General features: G+C 31.7%; 1 protein-coding gene across 1 annotated transcript; it reads right to left on the reverse strand.

Moving 5' to 3' along the window:
- Positions 1-5,076: 5,076 nt before the first annotated feature.
- Positions 5,077-16,005, reverse strand: LOC11446328 (calcium-dependent lipid-binding protein). The gene is made up of 12 exons (XM_003627606.4): positions 15,776-16,005; positions 15,464-15,597; positions 12,181-12,282; positions 12,018-12,068; positions 11,181-11,301; positions 9,760-9,881; positions 9,564-9,662; positions 8,566-8,646; positions 8,353-8,438; positions 8,011-8,236; positions 6,518-6,682; positions 5,077-5,685 (listed from the first exon to the last, which is right to left on the reverse strand). Exons 2-12 carry the CDS (start codon positions 15,566-15,568, stop codon positions 5,302-5,304), a joined length of 1,542 nt encoding a protein of 513 aa, XP_003627654.1. The 5' UTR covers positions 15,569-15,597; positions 15,776-16,005; the 3' UTR covers positions 5,077-5,301.
- Positions 16,006-19,612: the final 3,607 nt, after the last annotated feature.

The raw sequence follows: 19,612 nt of genomic DNA on the forward strand, positions 1-19,612 counted from the left end.
CATAATTTGGTGAATGGTGATACTTTTTGTTCAGTAGATTGTGGTTTTGTGGAGGATAGTGACCATTTAATTTTTAAAATGTGCTTTATATGGCCGGCTTTGGCTCTTGATAGCTGGCTGGTTAGGGATTTCATAGGTTTTTCATGAAACTTTACTAGATCATTCTATTCAGTTTAAGGGGCTACATGGATTTTTCAAGAATTCTCGCCTGACTTTTAAAATTGTATAAGAATTAGACGATTACTTATGTTATAATACACAATTCTCTTTCTTGAATGTACAAACCAAAAATAAACATATACTCCCTCCCCTAAGAGATGCTTGGGTATAATCCCTTCCCTTAAAGAATTATTTATGTACTGCATTTCAATCCATTTTTACATAAGTCAATATTTTTATAATATCTACAAACTTTGATCCATCATTCAAGAAAAAATAATTCATTTCTTTATAGTTTCAATGTCAATTATAAAAAATTTGATTATTTTTTTGACAAGAAATACTATTTTATTAAGGACTTAATGATTTAGAATATAAAATACATTTTCAAATACTCATATTTTATTGGCTTTAGTAATTTTTGAAAAATTAATTTATTTTGTATTGTTCATATTTTATAATAATGTCTAAAATTATATGGCAATGATATTGTATATAAAAAATAGTGAAAAATGTGATTCTAATTTTGATTATAATAAAATGAATCTACACCATTTTTCATCGTCATATGTGTGTTAGATTTTTATTCTTATAAAATATGAACGTTAACGGAGAGGGAAGTATAGATTTTAATATTAGAGGAGATAAGAATGTAATTCGAGTTTTTCTCACGAGATGGGAATGTAATTTTTTTCTAGTATGTTTTTCATAAGAGGGGAGATGAGTGCAATTATTTATTGAGACTCATTTAAATTTCAATGAATTAAAAATAATATATGTTAAAAAAGTATGTTAGAGAGTGTTGATACCACTCCTCTTGTTCAATACAATAATACAACATGTAAATCACTTTTAAAATTTTTTATTTTATTTTCTTCGAGCTATCAATGATATGTATGAGAGAATCTCGCCTAGTGTGAGAACACAAGATGTGACCACATAAGATTTTCTCGTAACAATAAGACTACACTAATGGCTAACTCTAAGTCCTTATTTTCTTTGATTTAGAGCGTACTTCCAAGAGTAGACGTCGAGATGCATGTGTTTTTCACGTGTTATAGTCATACTTGGAGAGTCGAGAAATGAATTAAATGGAAGGTTAGTAACTTGGAGAGAAGCATTAGAAGTGTATGAATTATGCCTAAGTAGGCTATGATAGACATAATGCAATTTTAGTAAAAGACAAAGCATTCTTAACTTAGAGGTGAAAGTATGAGATCATGTGGTGCCACAAGTTACACAATTTATATATCTTGGGTTCATAGTACAAAACGACATATATATATATATATATATATATATATATATATATATATATATATATAAAGAGATGTAAACCTTTAATTTAAGCGGGGTGGTTGAAATAGAGGCATACCTCAGCTAATTTATAAGTTACAAAAGTACCGCTCAAATTGAAGGAAAATGTTATCATACAACAGTAAAACTGACAGTGTTATATGAGACAGATTGTTGAACTATTAAAAAAGACCTAAAGAATAATGAGTTAGATAAATATATGATATATAATAGAATATTATTGTGTGTTTGATCTATCATCTATGTAACCGATCCACTTGATACAATAAAACTCGATTGTTGTTATTTTCTTTTTTATTATATATATATATATGAGAAAATAAGAAGTGGTAAGATGAAAAGTGTAAAACGAGAGAGGGATCAAATTGAGCTAAATTCCACAATCAAATGGTCATGGAATTGTGATGGGTTGTACTAAATGAGTCACTAAAAATTCTTCTAAACAAAATTGATTAATATATTAATTAACTCCTTTTTAAAGTTTTGGTATTACATGCTATTGACATACTAGTGGTTTGGCCAAATTTGTGACAATGAAAGGGACAGTGATATCTGTCTTGATACAAAAGATTGATGTTGATGCTTGCATGAGGGTGAAGTGTGTATTATTTGTAATTATACTCAACATGCATTTGTATCAACATTCAAATGAGAATGAGATTATTGTCGTATTAACAACATCATTGATTTGTTCATTATCGTATATTAATGTATGCTCCACTGTATTTTGTCCTCTACTTTCCCATAACCTGTTCATGTTCTGCACCGAAGATATAAGCAATGTTATACCATCATTTTATTCTACGACATTCTTTTCATTTCAGTGGACCATAGGAAAATAAATCAAACTAATACTTATTATATAAAGTTGGAGTACTGTCAATTTGTCACATATCGAAAAATAAGATATTGTAGTATCTTATATATTTGTCCAATATCGAATTTGTTGGTTGGTTAGCCTTTCTTTTTCATAAGAATAAGATTTTTATTCCTTCTCTTTTGGTTAGATCTTAGACATGCTAAAAATCCCTTAACTAGTAGTCTAGTACTATATTTTTTTTGTTGTTGAGGGAAATAGTACTATAATATTTGTAATTTAATTATCACGATTCTTGCAAATATTGTTGAAACAACTCTATTTGTTTTAATTTTCCGTCAATGTTGTGTGTTTATTATTTTCCATTTTAATGTGGTGTTATTTGATTCAGGTTGAAAGACTAACTTTGAAAAAAGTACAGATTTGATGACTTCGACGTCGTCAATGTTGTAAATCCGGAGACATGAGTGTTTCAGAGATTTGAATATAGTCATATTTACATACATATATATTTTACCATTTTATGATATTAACATGAATATTGTGAGTTTGTTCGCAGATTCATCTGTACAAACAAGAGGGTCAGTTAATTTATCGTCACAACTAAGGTTCGCCGCCCAACGAGTTTCACTTAAGTGACATTGATTTTTTATGATATTGATGACTTTGTGTCTATTTCTCTTTTAATCAATCATTCTCTTTCATCAAAATAATTTATTTTAATCATTCATATATCATCCTTTAGCTAGCTTAGTATATACTATGTATTTTTTTAGATAAACGAAATGACAACAGTCATCGAAAACTCGCACAACCAAATGAAGGAACCGATATCAAACTCTGTTCATGATGTTCGACCTAATCATTTCGATTTTTTTTTTCCAACTAAACTAGTCAGATTATCTCTAGTTCTCTGGAAAGAATCTTTCATTTTGTACAAATACAAAAAATCAGAGATACAATAAATCTCCATGATAAAAGAGCAGCAAAGTTCCATATTTGAAATTGAATTTGGAATAAATGACATGTCTTCTGACTCCTTTATGAGAGCAAGTACCAAAGGAATTAACAATGGTATGGGTGCTCATTAAGTTACACTGTGACACATTGCAAAAGAGTGGACTCATCTACATGATCATGATTATGTGAAGAACTCAAGGTCACAAAATTCAACTCCTGCTAGTAGTTATATTATCGTATATGAACTATTGTCCTTTTTTCGATGACAATTATTTTTTAACCTTTTACCTAGCTATGAGCTAATATAAACTTTATAGTAAGGAGGATAGACCACAATTTTTAACTGTTGTACCCCTTGCATTATTTATAGCTAGATTTCGTTTTAAAATTAGTTTAACAGCCATTTGATGGTAAAAACTGCTATGAAATTAGTCTAACAGCTATTTGATAGTAAAGTGTATCCAATGAGTGCTCATACTAATTTTATTCCAAAAATACCTTTAAACTTATATCAAATGAAACTCATTTGCTTAAAGAAGATGAACTTTTTAGGTAAATTAAAGTTCATAACAAATTAGGGAGTATATAATATATATTCCTTCCATTTCTTATTTTTTAGATAGACGTACATACACAAGCGGAGGAGCTGAGATTTGAACTCCGATCACAGCATCTGACCTAACAATTTCAATATTTTTATTAGTTGAACTATGATTTGCGGATTCCTTCTATTCCTTTTTGATCGTCAATTTTCTTATGTTTCTATTTATCAGTCTTTTTTAAATTTCAATTTTGTCAAAAAATATTTATAATATCTTGTATCTTGTATATAAGACATGGGAAGAACCAACCAATAGTGAAGGACTACTATATATAACTATTGATTGCACCTCAATGTGCGTGGTACAAATGATTTTGGTGCCTACAACCCCTATATGCCCTATTAATGGAATGGTTACAGTCCTATGTAAGACATAGGGGCAAATGAACAAAATCTAGATTATGGTCACATGTAAGAGTAAGACATGTGAACATTGCCAGAAACTAGAGTAGAAACTAGTAACTAATAGTTGGCCTAAAGACTTATAAGGGATTTGATAAATTTGACCTTGTAAAGGAACCACATTATTGAAGTGTTTGCCATGCACTATTTTTACCTTTGGCAAATATTAATGTGTTCTAGACATATGATAAAGAACTTACTATAAAAACATTCTTTTAAAATAGTAATATTCAAATTTTAAGAGTATATAAAAAAATTATGTTTTGTCAAAAAAAAAGAGTATATAAAAAAATTATGTAAAATTTATATTGAAGTTATTAACATGTGTGTCTTTGGAGATAAGTTAGTAAGACATTTTTTACGATGATACTTCAATATCATTTTAAATTTGGGATTTTGCATTTATGGCGACTTTTAAGAGATCCAACTTACTTCCTCTAGACACATTTATAAACAAAAAATAATTTTTTAGGTTCATTGAATTACTACCATATCTAATTTATATATAAACCGAATACATTAATTATTGAAGGAACCTAAAAAGTAGTTTTTTGTTTAAAATTGTGATCGGAGGGAGTAGATGTTAAGATTATTGCTACACAAATGGTCAAAAATTGAACCTAATCAAGCCGAGAGTTTAGATTATTTACACAAACATCAATAATTGAAATCTCCAATCATTTACAACAACAACCAAGTCTTATCTCATTACACAGTGTCGGCTATATGGATCAAATTATGTCATAATGCTCTCTATCATAAACCATATTTGAATTCAACTCATTAATCTCTAAATCTTTCTTAATCATTTTAGCAACAATTTTGTGTCTTTTGAATCACATTGATTTGTAAGAAATAAGGAATGTTTACAATCTGTTAATATTACACATCAAAGTCAAACATAATATACAAATAAAGATGATACAATACAACTGTACTGAATTGACATTTCTGCTATCAATCAACAAGACAAATTTGTCAATTACCAAAGGTTGCTTAACCTGCAAGTTCCATTCAATTCATTGTTTCAGTATACAAGCAAGAATTATTGAGTCTTTTTTGGACTACCATTTTCCTGTGGATTATGAACTGGAGTTGACGAACCACTCCTTCTAGAACCACTATGACCTGTTATGGTCCTTCCCATAAACTTTCCTGCCTTGCTAAGTCCGCTACCAAAGGCTCCAAAACCACTGCCAACAAGTCCAGCTCCAGCACCAATGCCGCTTCCGACAAGTCCAGCTCCGGCGCCAATGCCAGTTCCGACTAGTCCAATGCCACTTCCGACTAGTCCAACACCTGACCCTACTGCATCCATTGTGCTACCTATGACGCCGGCAGCTTTCAGTTTCTTCCTTTCTTCTAATATAGCTTTTTCTGCTTCTAGTGCAGCCAATTGTTCCTCTTTGTTAAATTGGTAATACAGGACCTGAAATTTCAATCCCGTTATTATTTTTAATAAACTAAAGAAATTACTGGCCCTACACGACGTTTCTTAATAAGTGATTGTCTGATAATGAGCAAAAGGAATGTCCGTCTATCTAGTTTCTGTTTTTTTGATAAATATGGGAGGGGGGAAATTACTGGCCCTACACGATGTTTCTTAAGAAGTGTTTTTGTAAAGAAATTATTAATGCCATTTGAAATTTTCAAAAGAGAGTTATATTAAGGGACTTCGACATCTCAAAAGTGTGTCATATAATAAGGGACGGAAGGAGTATTTGTTAAGAGGAAGGGGGAGGCCCTAGATCACACTTTCCCTTTGGAACATTCAAACTTCATTACTTTCAATTATAAAGCTAGACAGTCAGCACTGCGCTAGCACCTAGGGGATAAAAGGGGCTATAAGTGAACAATAGAATAGCTTAAAATAAGTCCAGAAGCTGAGATCTGGCTTTAAATGGGGGCCTCTCTAGTGAACAGTGGGATTGGTCCCCCCCCGGATTAGTCTGTCGTTGGGCCAAATACCGAGTTTAAAAAAAAAAATCCAAAAGTTGAGAATTAGGCCTAAATCAACTCCAAAAGTCAGCTAAAGAAGTAAGGATTGCCCAAGCCTTATAAGGAGAATTCCGGCCATATTCCTAGTCGATAATCTCAATAATAAACATTAATAATAAGACCAAAAACCTAAAGTAAAGAAAGAAAAAAAAAACACTTTCTCATTCCATTTCTCAGTTTCCACCCAAACGTATAAAATATACTATGTGCAGCCTCACAGCAATGGCCCAGTCAAATATAAATAACTAGATCACTGCATGTACCTTTACGGTCAAGGTTCCTCGATCCTTCTTATCTTTCACCTTGAGTGTATCAAGCGATGACAGCAGCCTCAATTCAAGCTCTTTTTCAGTTTGTACTTCCAATTCAATAAGGGGTAATTTTACGATTCCCAGTCGCTTATCTTGCCCAATGTCTTCATCAAAAACCTGTTATGAGAGTCATGCATTTATGTTAGTTGTATTAAATCAAGTAGGATATATAAACAAGAGTTTAATGACTATGCATAGACTTTGAAAAATTAATTACATACTCATCTAATTATATCCCATTCAGTAGATATTTGTTGAGATATTTTAGACAGTGACAACATACTAGTATCCCGGTAAGATATGGTTGGATGGCTGTATAAAACTTTTTTACACTGTTTGTTAGTGTATAGTCGATACACTCTAAACAATTTTTGCCAAGTTATGGGGAGAGAAAACAAAAAAATATTTCAAAAAAATATTAAAATCTAAAACTATATGTAGAGAAATGACACCCTGTTTTGAACTGAGTTAAAAAAAAAAGTAACATTTGTCAATATTTTAGTCGTATCCCGGAATTTTCATAAGGTGGTGTAAAATGCTCCATCCCACAATATAAGTCATTTTTTTTTCCTATTGTATCCCTCACTATATATTTTATTACTCTTCCTTTTCCAGTTCATGTAATCTCTCTTTCTCGTACCACTAATGAAGGTTAATCTTAACTCAGAATTTTTATAAAATCAACGAAATTAGCTACATTTCTTAATTCATGTGCCATTTGCTAAAGTGACTTATATTGTGGGATGGAGGAAGTATATACAACAGAGGAATTCTAATTACAAAGAAAATATAGCTTATGAAAAATAATGGCTCTAGGATCAGAATTAGAGGTTCAAAACACCAGAGCTATGAAACGAGTACTCATGCATACCAAGAAATATATAATATGATTCTAATAATCATCATATACTAATATGTCAGAACTGTATGTAATATATGAAATAAAATCATCTTAAATTTCTTCCATTATGTAATTGAGTTTAATGACGACTCGAGTCTTTTGTCGATGTCAATTAGTTTTACACCGATGTCCTATAAAATCTCATCATATTGCCAAGTAAGCTCATTTTATAACTGTATTTTAATAATAATTGTTAAATACTAAATTTTCATTGGACATCAGTGTAAAACGAATTTACACTGATAATGCATATTCTCTTTTCTCTATGTAATTAGCATCTATGAATCACTGACATAGACGCAGACACAGACACAAACACAACACAGACACCTGACATGACACTGACAATGACACATGCAATAATAGTAATTTGAGAAAATGAATTAATTGAATTTAGTCGTGTCGGTTTCGGAGACCAGACATACCTTCAATCCATAGTATCAGTGATTCAAATTTTAGTATACTTTAAGAGGAGATGGTTTGGAAACAAAGGATTTAGCATAAAACCATAAGAAAGGTGGAAGAAGAGAGCAGCATAAAAAACCTCAAGAATGAGTGACTGGGTCTCCTTGTCTTCTGCAATCAACTCAAATGTTTGATCCCAAACAGGATTCAAGTTGTTGTTAATAACCTTGGTTTTAACCTTGAATAAAGGTCGAATGTACAGAACAACATAAGGATCAGATTTTCCAATCATTTCCATATTTTTTAAATCGGTCGCTTTCACAATAGTCACTTTAAGGCTTCCATGAGGTTTAAGCTCCAAGTCACTGCATGAAAGAAAACAAAAGTATCACTCAGAAGTAAATTTCAAACTCAAATTGAAATTGTCATCTACAATCAGAAAGAAAAAAAAGGGCAAAACTCTTGCAATATTCATATTTACCTAATATCAACAGGGATACCACCAAGTGGAACAACAATCCTATGTGGCCATTGGAGCATATCAGTAACAATTGTGTTCACAGTATCCTACAAAATGAAAAGTAAAAATAAAATTAGCGTTACAAATGTTGCTTAAACAGTACAGGGAAAGAACAACGTTGCAAATGTTGCTTAAACAGTACAGGGAAAGAGCAACACAGCAGATAGAACTCACATCAATCATATCTGAAATTCCAGGAAGAGCAGTTAAACTTCCACCAACAGCTTTCAGAGTATAATCAATTCTCGGCTTTGGCTGATTCAATTTTAACAGAAAAGTCAGTTAAGATGGAATCATGTATTTGGCAAGGATGATAATGTTTTGAAACATTCAATTAGAATATCAATTTGCGCCAAGAGTGGACAGTTTAATTATATAAAAGATTGCATCCCCCTATTTACAATCTTGAAAGGTTCATGGTCTTAATGATGGCCCTAACTTCATCACTTAGGTGAACCAGTGAAGCTTTTATAATTCGGATAGGGCCTACCTAAACACTACAAAACCGGCTTTTAAGGTGAGAGATGCCTCCCACTTATAAACTCATTTTCAAGTCATATATCATCCAATACGGTAGGTACTCACAACACACCCTCCTCACGTCTAGGCTGGACATATGGAATGTGACCCAAGTGACCAGATAGTGGGTGACCAACGGATTTTACTCATGCTATAATACCATCTTAGAATTTGGATTGTGCTTAACTAAACCCTGCAAAATCAGCTTGTAAGGTGAGAGATGTTTCTCACTTAAAAACTCATTTTCATAACATATCTCATCCAATGTGAGACTCTCAACAAAGTTGATATTCAAATGCAAGTGATATATGTTTAATGTGAAGTGACCTATTACCCACCTTTTTGGTTTTGGCTTTAACCAACCATTGTCTAAGTGATGCACAAATTCTTATAGAAAAAGGAAAAATATTGTCGCAACAATCCTATCTCGTAGGGACGACATGACCATGCCGCATCAAGTAATTAATGATCAAACCAAATGCTTTAAACTATATTTACACCAGTCCACTTGACTCTAAATGAGATATTGGAAAAACCAAGTACGTTGTTTTTAATGAAATCTTAAGAAATAAGCCATTATACACTTTCATATGTAATTTCATGCCTTCACATACACACTAATTTAATTTCCCTCAACATCCCTGAAAGATTACCTCAGCAAGAAGAGCAACAACAACAGCAGAAATGCAAGGGATCTCTTCAGCAAGTTGGAATATAACACGGGCAATGGTGAAAACTTTTAGATCCTTCAACTGAAGCAAACAAAAGCAGTAAAAATCAAATTTTGACAAAAATAAAAAAGGGACTGGTGATATTTGTATTCAACAGAAAACATTCTGCTAAGCAAACCTGAATAGGGATTGATGCAACAAGGGCAGCTTCGACAGCCAAAATAATACTGGGATCACCACCCCAGCGGAGATCTACGTCCATTATGATTTGACCTTTGGTAAGACTCTGCACACGAATACCTGTATGGATGGTGAAATTATGCACATATGAGTTTTTTACATACAAAAATATTTACAACATTGCAGTGTTATAAATAACTTGTTATATAACATTGCATACAGTGGTCTTATGATAAATTGAAATACATATAAAAAAGTTGTATAACATCGCAGTAAGAAACACAAAGGTCCTATGATAAATTGCATTTACATATTACCTGCATTCCTAAATATAGGACCGACCCTATTAACTAAATCATGAGAATTAAAAAAGTTGATAAAAATATTTAATTTATTAGCAATTATTATTGTTTTCCAAGTTTATCCTTTACAGTATGTATTGCTTAATTTATTAGGGGTGTTTTAATAAAGAAATAATTAATTGAGTTGAAAATTTGAAGGGGGTCTTATAAAAAGGAAAAAGGAATTTCTCAAGATCTTATATTTAGGGATGGAGATAGTAGTCTTACTGAATGCGGTGTCAAAATTAGCAGTTAATAACAGCTCCATAAGTAATTTAAATACACTTTTTGCAGAAGAAAAAAGTCAGCAGTTAATAAACAATCTTATTTATGCAACGCTTCCATATACTTTATATGGATTTTGACAAAAAAACATTATTGTCGAAAGGCTTGATAGTGTATGGTTCTATTTGATCCGGAATGTTCTGACCGTCCGGATCAGTTTGACCGGAAACAGAGTCCCATGACTAGTGGACCCGGTCAAGCTTGTGGAGGATTTATGTTATTGTGATTACATTGTCAAACTCAGCCCTTAGAATCAGTTGAGTTAGTCCAATTCATTGAAGTGGGAATTGAACCGATGAGAGAGGCGCAGCCCTACACCACACTAGCCTTCAGATGAATATGTCCATTCTCTTTATATATTTGTATAAAAAATCCCAAAACTGAATTGGTGAGGATTGAACTCGGGCACAGGCAGTAGATTTAATAGCTATCTTCTGCTACACTAAAGTTTTGATATCTACCACCTATTTTATTTAAACAAAAATATTTTCGGTCAATGTTTTTATATATAAGTATAATCGGGCTAATCCTATATATTTTCAGTGCCCTAACCGAGTCAATCACTGGATTGAAGTCTTATAGCAGTGTATGACAAGAATTACATTCATCTTTAAGCCACATTAAAATCCATATTTATTTTATTTATTCATGTCATATAGCTTACTTTAAGGAGATAATTACTTTTCATTTATGTAAAGAAAAAGCTGATTATTCCCCGAAAAATAAGCTGAAACAAACATCACCTTACCAGGGAAAAGAATGTAAATAGGAAACACTGATGTTTTGGTAATACCTTCAATTTTTGGAGCTACGTTTCCAAGTGACAGCTTGCTGAACTTCAATGAAGTAATTCCAGGAGGTCTGTACTCTTCCAGTAGAGGTTCAACAGATTCCTTGATCACCATTGTTGCGGCCTAATGGTCAACAAAATCCATTACAACCAAGTCATATATTTAAACAGACCAGGGGTAAACCACTTTTTGGACAAACAACTTAATTAAGCGCTTATAGCATAAGCATTTATCATATAAGTGCTTATGTATAAGCTATTTCAATAACAGAAGATGAAATAAAATTAAACTGGTTTCATGTAAGCTATAAGTTATTTTCAAAAGATATATCCTGGAGAGTTTATGAAAATAAGCCAAAACCAGCTTATAGATATGTCATAAGCTGTTTTCATAATATCTCCCAAACAGTCTCACAAATGCTTATCATGTCAATGGGGTGTTGTATGCAATTTTGATTACAAATAAAACATATTGTGCAAAATGACATGCCCAATTACAGAACAAAAACAAGGTAAGTATTAAGCACTTGCAAGATTGTTTTGGAGAGTTTATGAAAACAGCATATGACATTCTTATTTTAATAATCTCTCCAGGATAGCTCAGGAAAATATCGTATAGCCTATATGAACAGTTTTATTTTATTTTATCTTTTCTATAAAAAAATTGCTCATACATAAGAGCTTAGATGATAACCATGTATTCTATAGGCTCTTAATTAAGTTGCTTATCTAAACAAGACCTAAGTTCTAACATCTAACATGAAATAAATCTAGCAAGAAATTGATACCACACAAACAGTTGTAAATTGTTAAACAAAATGAACAACCAGGCATACTCACTTCTGCTACAAATGGCCAAAGCTTGCTCAGGAGCTTGTTTAGCCATTTCACCTGAAAAAAGGTGATGCAACAGAGAGTCAGGAACAACAGAGTTACTCAAATAATAAGCGCACATAAAATAGTTTCAAGTGCCAGGTAATATATAGAAATGGAAAAGTCTCACCTGCTCATATACAGGAAAAGATATCCATTCAGGAAGATTCTCCCCACAAATTTTCTTTAAATCTTCTCTGTTGAGGGATCCAAGGATTTTGATGTCAACAGCCTTCAAAACAAAAGAATGACAAATGTCAAGAGTAGACAAGAAAAACATACCAACAAATTAAAACAGGATGCTTATTTTAATAGAAAAAATGGTCAGCGATGAAGAGAACTCAATATGATATCCCAATTAATGTCCTAGCATTCATCATCATATGAGCCCTCTGATAAGTATTTAAGCACCAGGGGAACTCTTCCTTAAAAGTTAGCTATCAAAGGGAAAGAACCAAGTCACTTAAATATTTCACCAAGCATCCCATACTGCTTGATGTGGGACATGAGAGCCCCATAATACCCAAGTTTGTATCATAGTACCACTCCTCAGAGCCTACATCCCGGCAGTTGCACTCTGTGACGCATTACTCAGCCTTTCCGTCAGCCCTTTTATAGGTAGCCATTTCCGAGCCACCAGAAACCAGCTCGGATACCCAATTGATAATTATTCCAGCACTTGGAGAACTCTCCCTTAAAATCTAGCTATCAATGGGGAAGGACCAAGCAACTTAAATGTAATGTTATGGGTCTGAAAATGGCTTAACTGCACCTAACATGTCTCAGCCTTAACAGATGAGGCCTGCTATGACAAGGGACAGATAGGACTACCTCTAACAAGGTAGCCCTATGGTGATATAATGCCTTCCGGATAGGAAGACCGTTAAATAACATTGTTAAGAGTCAAAAGCTCGGCGTACTTCACCTTATCTATTAACATACCCGAACCGGCATTTAGACTATCACTTTCTGCCTCGGTAACCGGTTGTAAGAGATTTGACTGTCTACCTGATTCAGTCTAATGGCAGTGAGTACCAGACTATCGGATAGCCCGGCCAGCTATGATGCATATGTACGGGTATGGTACCCGGTACGGGTACCAGTAGTACTGGTACGAAATACAGCAAATCTTAAAAATTGAAGGTACGGGTACGTTAATATAAAATATATAAAGTAATTAAAAGTTAGTACTTTTCTTTAGTGAATTACTACCATCGTTGTTGTAAAACATGCTGTGAAAAGGAAAAAAAAAATCAATAATAATAAAAAACAATATAATATTGCTTGTACTTTAACCATATGTTTAACCACACTTCTACCATCGTGCTTCAGAAATTTACTTTTTTTGTTCGCCGCTCTATTATTTTCATCTAAAGCAATAGAGAGAAATGAAATACAACAAAAAAATCAAAGCAATTTCCGCTATTTTCCCAGTATGTACGTTTCTGCTGAATCTACTACCGCGAATCAACCAAGTAAAAATGGGTACGGTTCGATACGTACAGCCGTACGCGTACCCGGTACTGGTACGTACCCATGCTTCAAAATGGCCGGTGACCAGCTGATTTGTGGCACTCCCGTCAGCCATCTTAGTCTCACTTTTATTTGGCCTCTGCTTCCAAAATGCAGAGACACTTGTTGGAAATCACCAGTTGGTCGGTCCAAGCTAGAAAGCCGTGGGAGTTGGTGGGCAAAAAAGATACTTTATGATGGCCGGGAAAAGATGTAGTGCTTTAGAAACATCAGGATTAAACCTTTTTTTATATCCCTGTAACAGAGTTTGGCCAGAAAAATGGTTGAACATAATGATAATTTTGACAGTGACTAGCAAGCTAAATTTTCAAATTTCTCTTCTTCCGCTTTTATTTTTGATATCTTTTTGATACAACAAGAGTTAGTTGTTAGTATCTGTTAGAAAGTTTAGTGGGTGGAGACCGAACCCAAGTTACCCAACCCCTAAGTTTCTCACCCAATACCACCAAGCCATCTTATACAGTTCACAGTTTCATGGCTCTGTTTACAGAGGGGTATGAGAAATTGTTCCTGAAGTTAGATGCTATAGGGGATTTTCATATCTAATCCAACATAAACTACAACAACCAAACCGAAAAGTTAAAAACCAAATAAACCGCTATTCGATTGATTTTAGGTTCCTATGATGCAAAACGAATCGAAAACAATACTATTGATATACATGCTCCACTAGTATCATAATGACTAGTTATCAAACTTCATTTGAGGTTTGCTATTGTTGGCCACAATGCACATATCCATAACGTACTGTAAACCCTTTTCTATGGTCATAAAAATTTCTCCTAAAAAACATAAAACAATATTGTAGACAGTAACAAAAAGAAGCCAAAAACCAATCCAATCCGAAATAAATTGAATCTAATCGAATTTCACTTAAAAAGTAAGTCTTATCCACAACAACCCTAGCGAACTAAAAGACCAAGATCCCAAACACTACATCAGTTGTAGAAGGCAGTGGAAGATTTCATTTTACTGCAATAAAGTAGTTCAAAGTCAAGATGGTCTGCTTCTCCATTTTACTGCAGGACAGTGATTAATTGATGAAGCATCTCCTCAGTTCTCTCTCTTAAACCAATAGCTTCACAAAAGCATACTCAATTCTCTTCTCACACAAGCTTGTTTTGAGACATCTGTTTGGATAAACAGCTTATTTGCAGCTAGCACAGGCACTCATCATGATAAGCGCTTATGTATAAGCTCACATAAGCTATTTCTATAGCAAAATATAAAATAAAGTTAAATTAATTTTTTATATGCTACAATTTGTTTTTATAAGCTATATTAGAGAACTTATGAAATAAGCTGAAAAAAGCTTTTGAAAATTGTTAGAAGCTGTTCTCATAAGTTCTACTAAACAGTCTCACAAACCTTATGCTAGTAGATAAGCTCAAATAAGCCAAACCAAGCATGCCCCATATTTCATCCTATAATGTCTTCCTTTCACCTATATAATAAGCTTTACTATAATCCACATTAGCAACTCCATGAACCCAATATCTCCCAATCCTTAATTTTGAGAAATTCAAAAAGCCACACACTAAACCCAAGAGTGCTTAGATGAGACAGTTCAATTCTCTTCCAGCTTAACTAGAGATCCTAGGTTCAAATTCAGCTCTAGAAATACAACAAACTTTAAAACTCAGGAAGAAAAGCTTTGACATCGATTGTGACCCTACTTGGCTCAAGAGATTAGTCTTTACAGTTACACACAGAGAATACACTGTTTACAACAACAAAACTCACACCGATTAAATTTCGTTTCATCAACTACACCAGATAAATCTACACTAAATTTTAAACATTCATTACCAAAATTAAAGTCGATAAATAGAACAACACTTATCATCTTCAATACCAATCAATGAAACCATTATCCATACCTTTGCAATTCTCTTGGCACTTCTATACCTCATCATACGAGCCCATCCTGCCATCAATGCTATGCCAAATAGCATCCCCATAAAAATCCCAGAAATCAAACCCATCTTCACAGATTCAAAACACCACTTTTTCCCTTTCAACACAGAAAAACACAAAAACCCAAAATTCAAAACCAAAAACCCACATGAAAAAAGAACTAAAAAACAAATCTTTAATACTCAAACTTGTAAAACAAAGTCAAAGGCAAGTAAAAAACTAAACTTTACATGAAATTTGAGGAAAAAAAACTCAAAGGGTATGTTTATTCTTACCTTAGAAGATGAACGCTAATTGGAATGAGATTCTTGAAAGAGAATAAAAGTTAACAAAAAGTGTTGATTTTTTGTTAATTTGCTATGAGTTGTAGTGGGACTCTTGCTACACTGTGTGTGTGTGTGTGTGTTTTTTTAAAACTGTAAAAATGTAAACTTTATTATTTTTGTGGGTTCAATTTATTTCATATAGTTTTCACGAGATTGAATTGAATTGAAATGAAAGGAAACGAATGCATTAAAGTTTTGTAGCTGAGCTGTATTATGTAGGGACTTCACACATTCAACACCGTTTGCATTCTCAGATTTTTATACTTTTCCAATTATGTTAGGGTCACAATAAGTTAGAGGTATAATAATGTGTCTTAGATACCTAAATAGTTGGTAGGGCATTTTATAATATACGTAAGATTTTTGGTTCAAATTTTGGCCACTACAAAAAAAATAGTATTTTAGTTTGACCAACAAAAATGCTGAAATGTTAAGTTAGATCGAAATTTAAACACGACGCACCCATTTATACGTATGAATTTATAATGACTTTGTCATTTTGTATATCTAAAAAAATATGTGTTTAAAAAATATATACATAATGTGTTTTAATATAAAGTTTAGACAAGTGTACTAGGAGACTCAACGTATCATCATCTATTAAAGAGTTCACACGCCTAACGTGTTATTGTGAAATATTATGTGAGTCAATTTTTTATTTTGTGTCAACTTTTATTGACTCGAATCTATTGCATTCGGTCACAAAGAAAGCTAGTTTAAGGTAATTAGCTTTTTAAATTTTATGTAAAATATAAGTCAAATTTACTAAAATATCATTGTTATATTTAATTGAAAACTCATTTAACTATCTATATTAAATATTTTTAAATCAAATAAAGAATATATTAAAAAATAATAGCATTAAATAGGTCAAAATTAGTTAGATTTTGTTTATAAGATCAAAGAGTTGATTATTTTTTTTTCCTAAAAAAAGTTTTCACTTTTTTTCTTCTTATAAAAATGACCATATTACACTTGATGTTCTAATTTAGAGGATTAAAACTTCATTTTATTTTAAGTGTTTTTGTTAAGTGTCCTAAGAGCGTTATTTAAGAAACTCATAAAAAGAAATTATGTCTTGAAAATACAAATCAAACACTTGTTAAAGTCACGACCGTACAATTTCCAAGGCAAAAATTGCTACTTTTATATTCTTAAACAATGCCCTTAGGGCACTTGTTAACATTTTTCTTGTTTTAAATGGATGGACTAGAAATGCATTTAAAACATATTATTTATTACTATTATAATATTTTTATGAGAACTATTGATTTTTTTTTCCTACAACAAATGTGTTCAATTAGAGCACATATTAAGAATCCAAATGTAAAAAAATAATTTGTATTTGCTATTTTTGTTTTGTAAATAGATGAAATGACAGTAGTCATTGAAAACTCACACTCACAAGTAAAATATTTAGAATTCAAACTCCAGTTACAACGTTTCACATAACAATTTTGATATTTTTGTAAATTAAGCTAAAACTTATCAACCGTGTATACTGTATTTAATAATTTAAATTAAAACTTATCAGCCGTGTATTCGATAATTTAAAAGTTTAAATTCAAAATACAAAAAAGAAATTTCAATTTCTTTTGTAACTTGTGTGTTTAAGACACATGTTAACATGGTTTTTTATGTACTATATTTTTGTAATAATTTATATGGATATGATTGTCAATTAATTGTGAAAATGTACAAGACATGAATCTTGACTGTGTTGAACCGTTAGGTAACGGAGAAATCGGAGCAAAACATAAGGAGTTTGTCTCTTTCTGGCTGCTTTAACAATGACCTATCATATCCAAGATACTAAGCAAATTTATGGGTTCCTTGACTTTTCAGCCAGGTAACGTCAAGACATTTCGGAGGTTCATATTAAATTTTTCATTACCAAGTGAATCATTAATAAATGACTTTTAACACTAAGACAATTTGATTTTTAAAATTAAAAAATATCAATCACATTAATGAGATAATTACAATGACAAAATTGACAGACTTATCTAAATTCTTAATCATGATGATTATTTTAAAGTTTTGCTGTTTTTTGTTTTGTTTTATTTAAAGTTTTGTTGATTTAAAAGACCAAACTGTTAAATTGTTTTTGATTCACTATCAATTTTGTACTCTTGGAGCTAGGCTTGCACTTGGCAATGTCTATTATTATTTGAAAGATAAACAAGCATCATGCATCAATAGTGCAATGTTTGGGTGTACCTATTTTTCTTGCGGGGATCCACCGTCTTCTTTGAAAGAGTGCCACATATGTTGATGTTGTGTACTTGAAGTTTTTGAAGGGCCTTGATATGGTCTATTGATGGATCAGATGTGGAACTTGCATGTGGTTTGGTAGACCATATCAAGAAATTAGGGGAAGTTCGATAACATCAAATACATCTGATCAAAACAAGAACATGCTTGCCCTAATTTTTTTGCATATCCTAGATTTAATGTGGAACTCACATAGTTAATAACATTTGATCATATTATTCAAGTAAGTTTGATTCGTCCCAGGATGAGCATGGTTGAACCTAATGAAAAAATTTGTCTGACTTATCCATAATTTTGTTTATGTTTAATTTCTGCTTTTAACTTACGCGAAATCCAATTTTTTTAGAACGAGTTGAAGGCGTAGGTGTTGTTGGTAGAGAGGAAGTTATAAACTGGGGGTTATCAGGACCGATGCTTCGGTCTTCCGGAATACAATGGGATCTACGTAAAGTCGATAATTATGAGTGTTACGAGGAATTTGATTGGGAAGTTCAATGGCAAAAAGAAGGAGATTCATTAACTCGTTATTTAGCACCAAGTCGATAATTATGAGTGTTACGGTACACTCGAAATATTTGCGTGTACCGGTACATCTATATTTAAATTTATATTTTAATGAATTATATTTTTAGAAGAATTTTTTTTTCTATTATTTATAATTATAATAACTATATTTTATTTCTTAAAAGTGTCGGCAAAGCAAAATTCTAGTTTTTTTAATTTTTATTACTCATAATAGTGAATATTGATTATTTTTTATAAAATGTTAAAAAATTAGTATGATTCTTATAAAGAATAAAATTATGTTTTTTCTTATGAAATAATATTTTCTAAAATATAAAAGCCGACAAATATCTCTTTATTACATAAAAATGATCGTTAACTTAATGATTTATGAAATAGGTGTTCCGATACACCTTATTTTAATGAGTTATACACCTTAATGATTTATGAAATAGGTGTTAACTTAATGGTAGAAACTCCTTTATTTTTATAGTATATTGTTTAATTTTTTCATAAGTCCGTTATATTTTTAATTGTAAAAATATATAATGCGCATTCTTTTAAGTATTTAAAGATAATCAATCATTTTTTTAGGGGAAAGATAATTAATCATTGTAAATTTTGAAATCTTTTAATTAATTAATATTTTTATAAGTAGATCAAGTAAGTCTTCAATATTGATATTTAAAGGATTCAATTTTCACATCATACTTGTCCCTTTCATCTTTTAACAAAAAAAAATAAAAAATCTATTGAATAGAGTAGTACTAATTTTCTTTTCTACTTTTTGACAAGCATTTCATCTTCTATAGTTAAGATAAGCTAATATCATGTCATATGTGGCGGCTGTTTTACTACTAATTAAGGGAATACTTTCCTTATTCAAAAAAAATAAAATAAGGAACACTTTCCTTTTTCTTTTTGTTTTGAAAAATTGCTTTTCATGTTCAACTAATTTATTCTTATATTTTCTTCATGCACAAGTTCATGAAAGAAAGTGTAATTTTA

The sequence above is a fragment of the Medicago truncatula genome, chromosome 8, assembly GCF_003473485.1.
Source record: "Medicago truncatula cultivar Jemalong A17 chromosome 8, MtrunA17r5.0-ANR, whole genome shotgun sequence".
NCBI lineage: Eukaryota > Viridiplantae > Streptophyta > Magnoliopsida > Fabales > Fabaceae > Medicago > Medicago truncatula.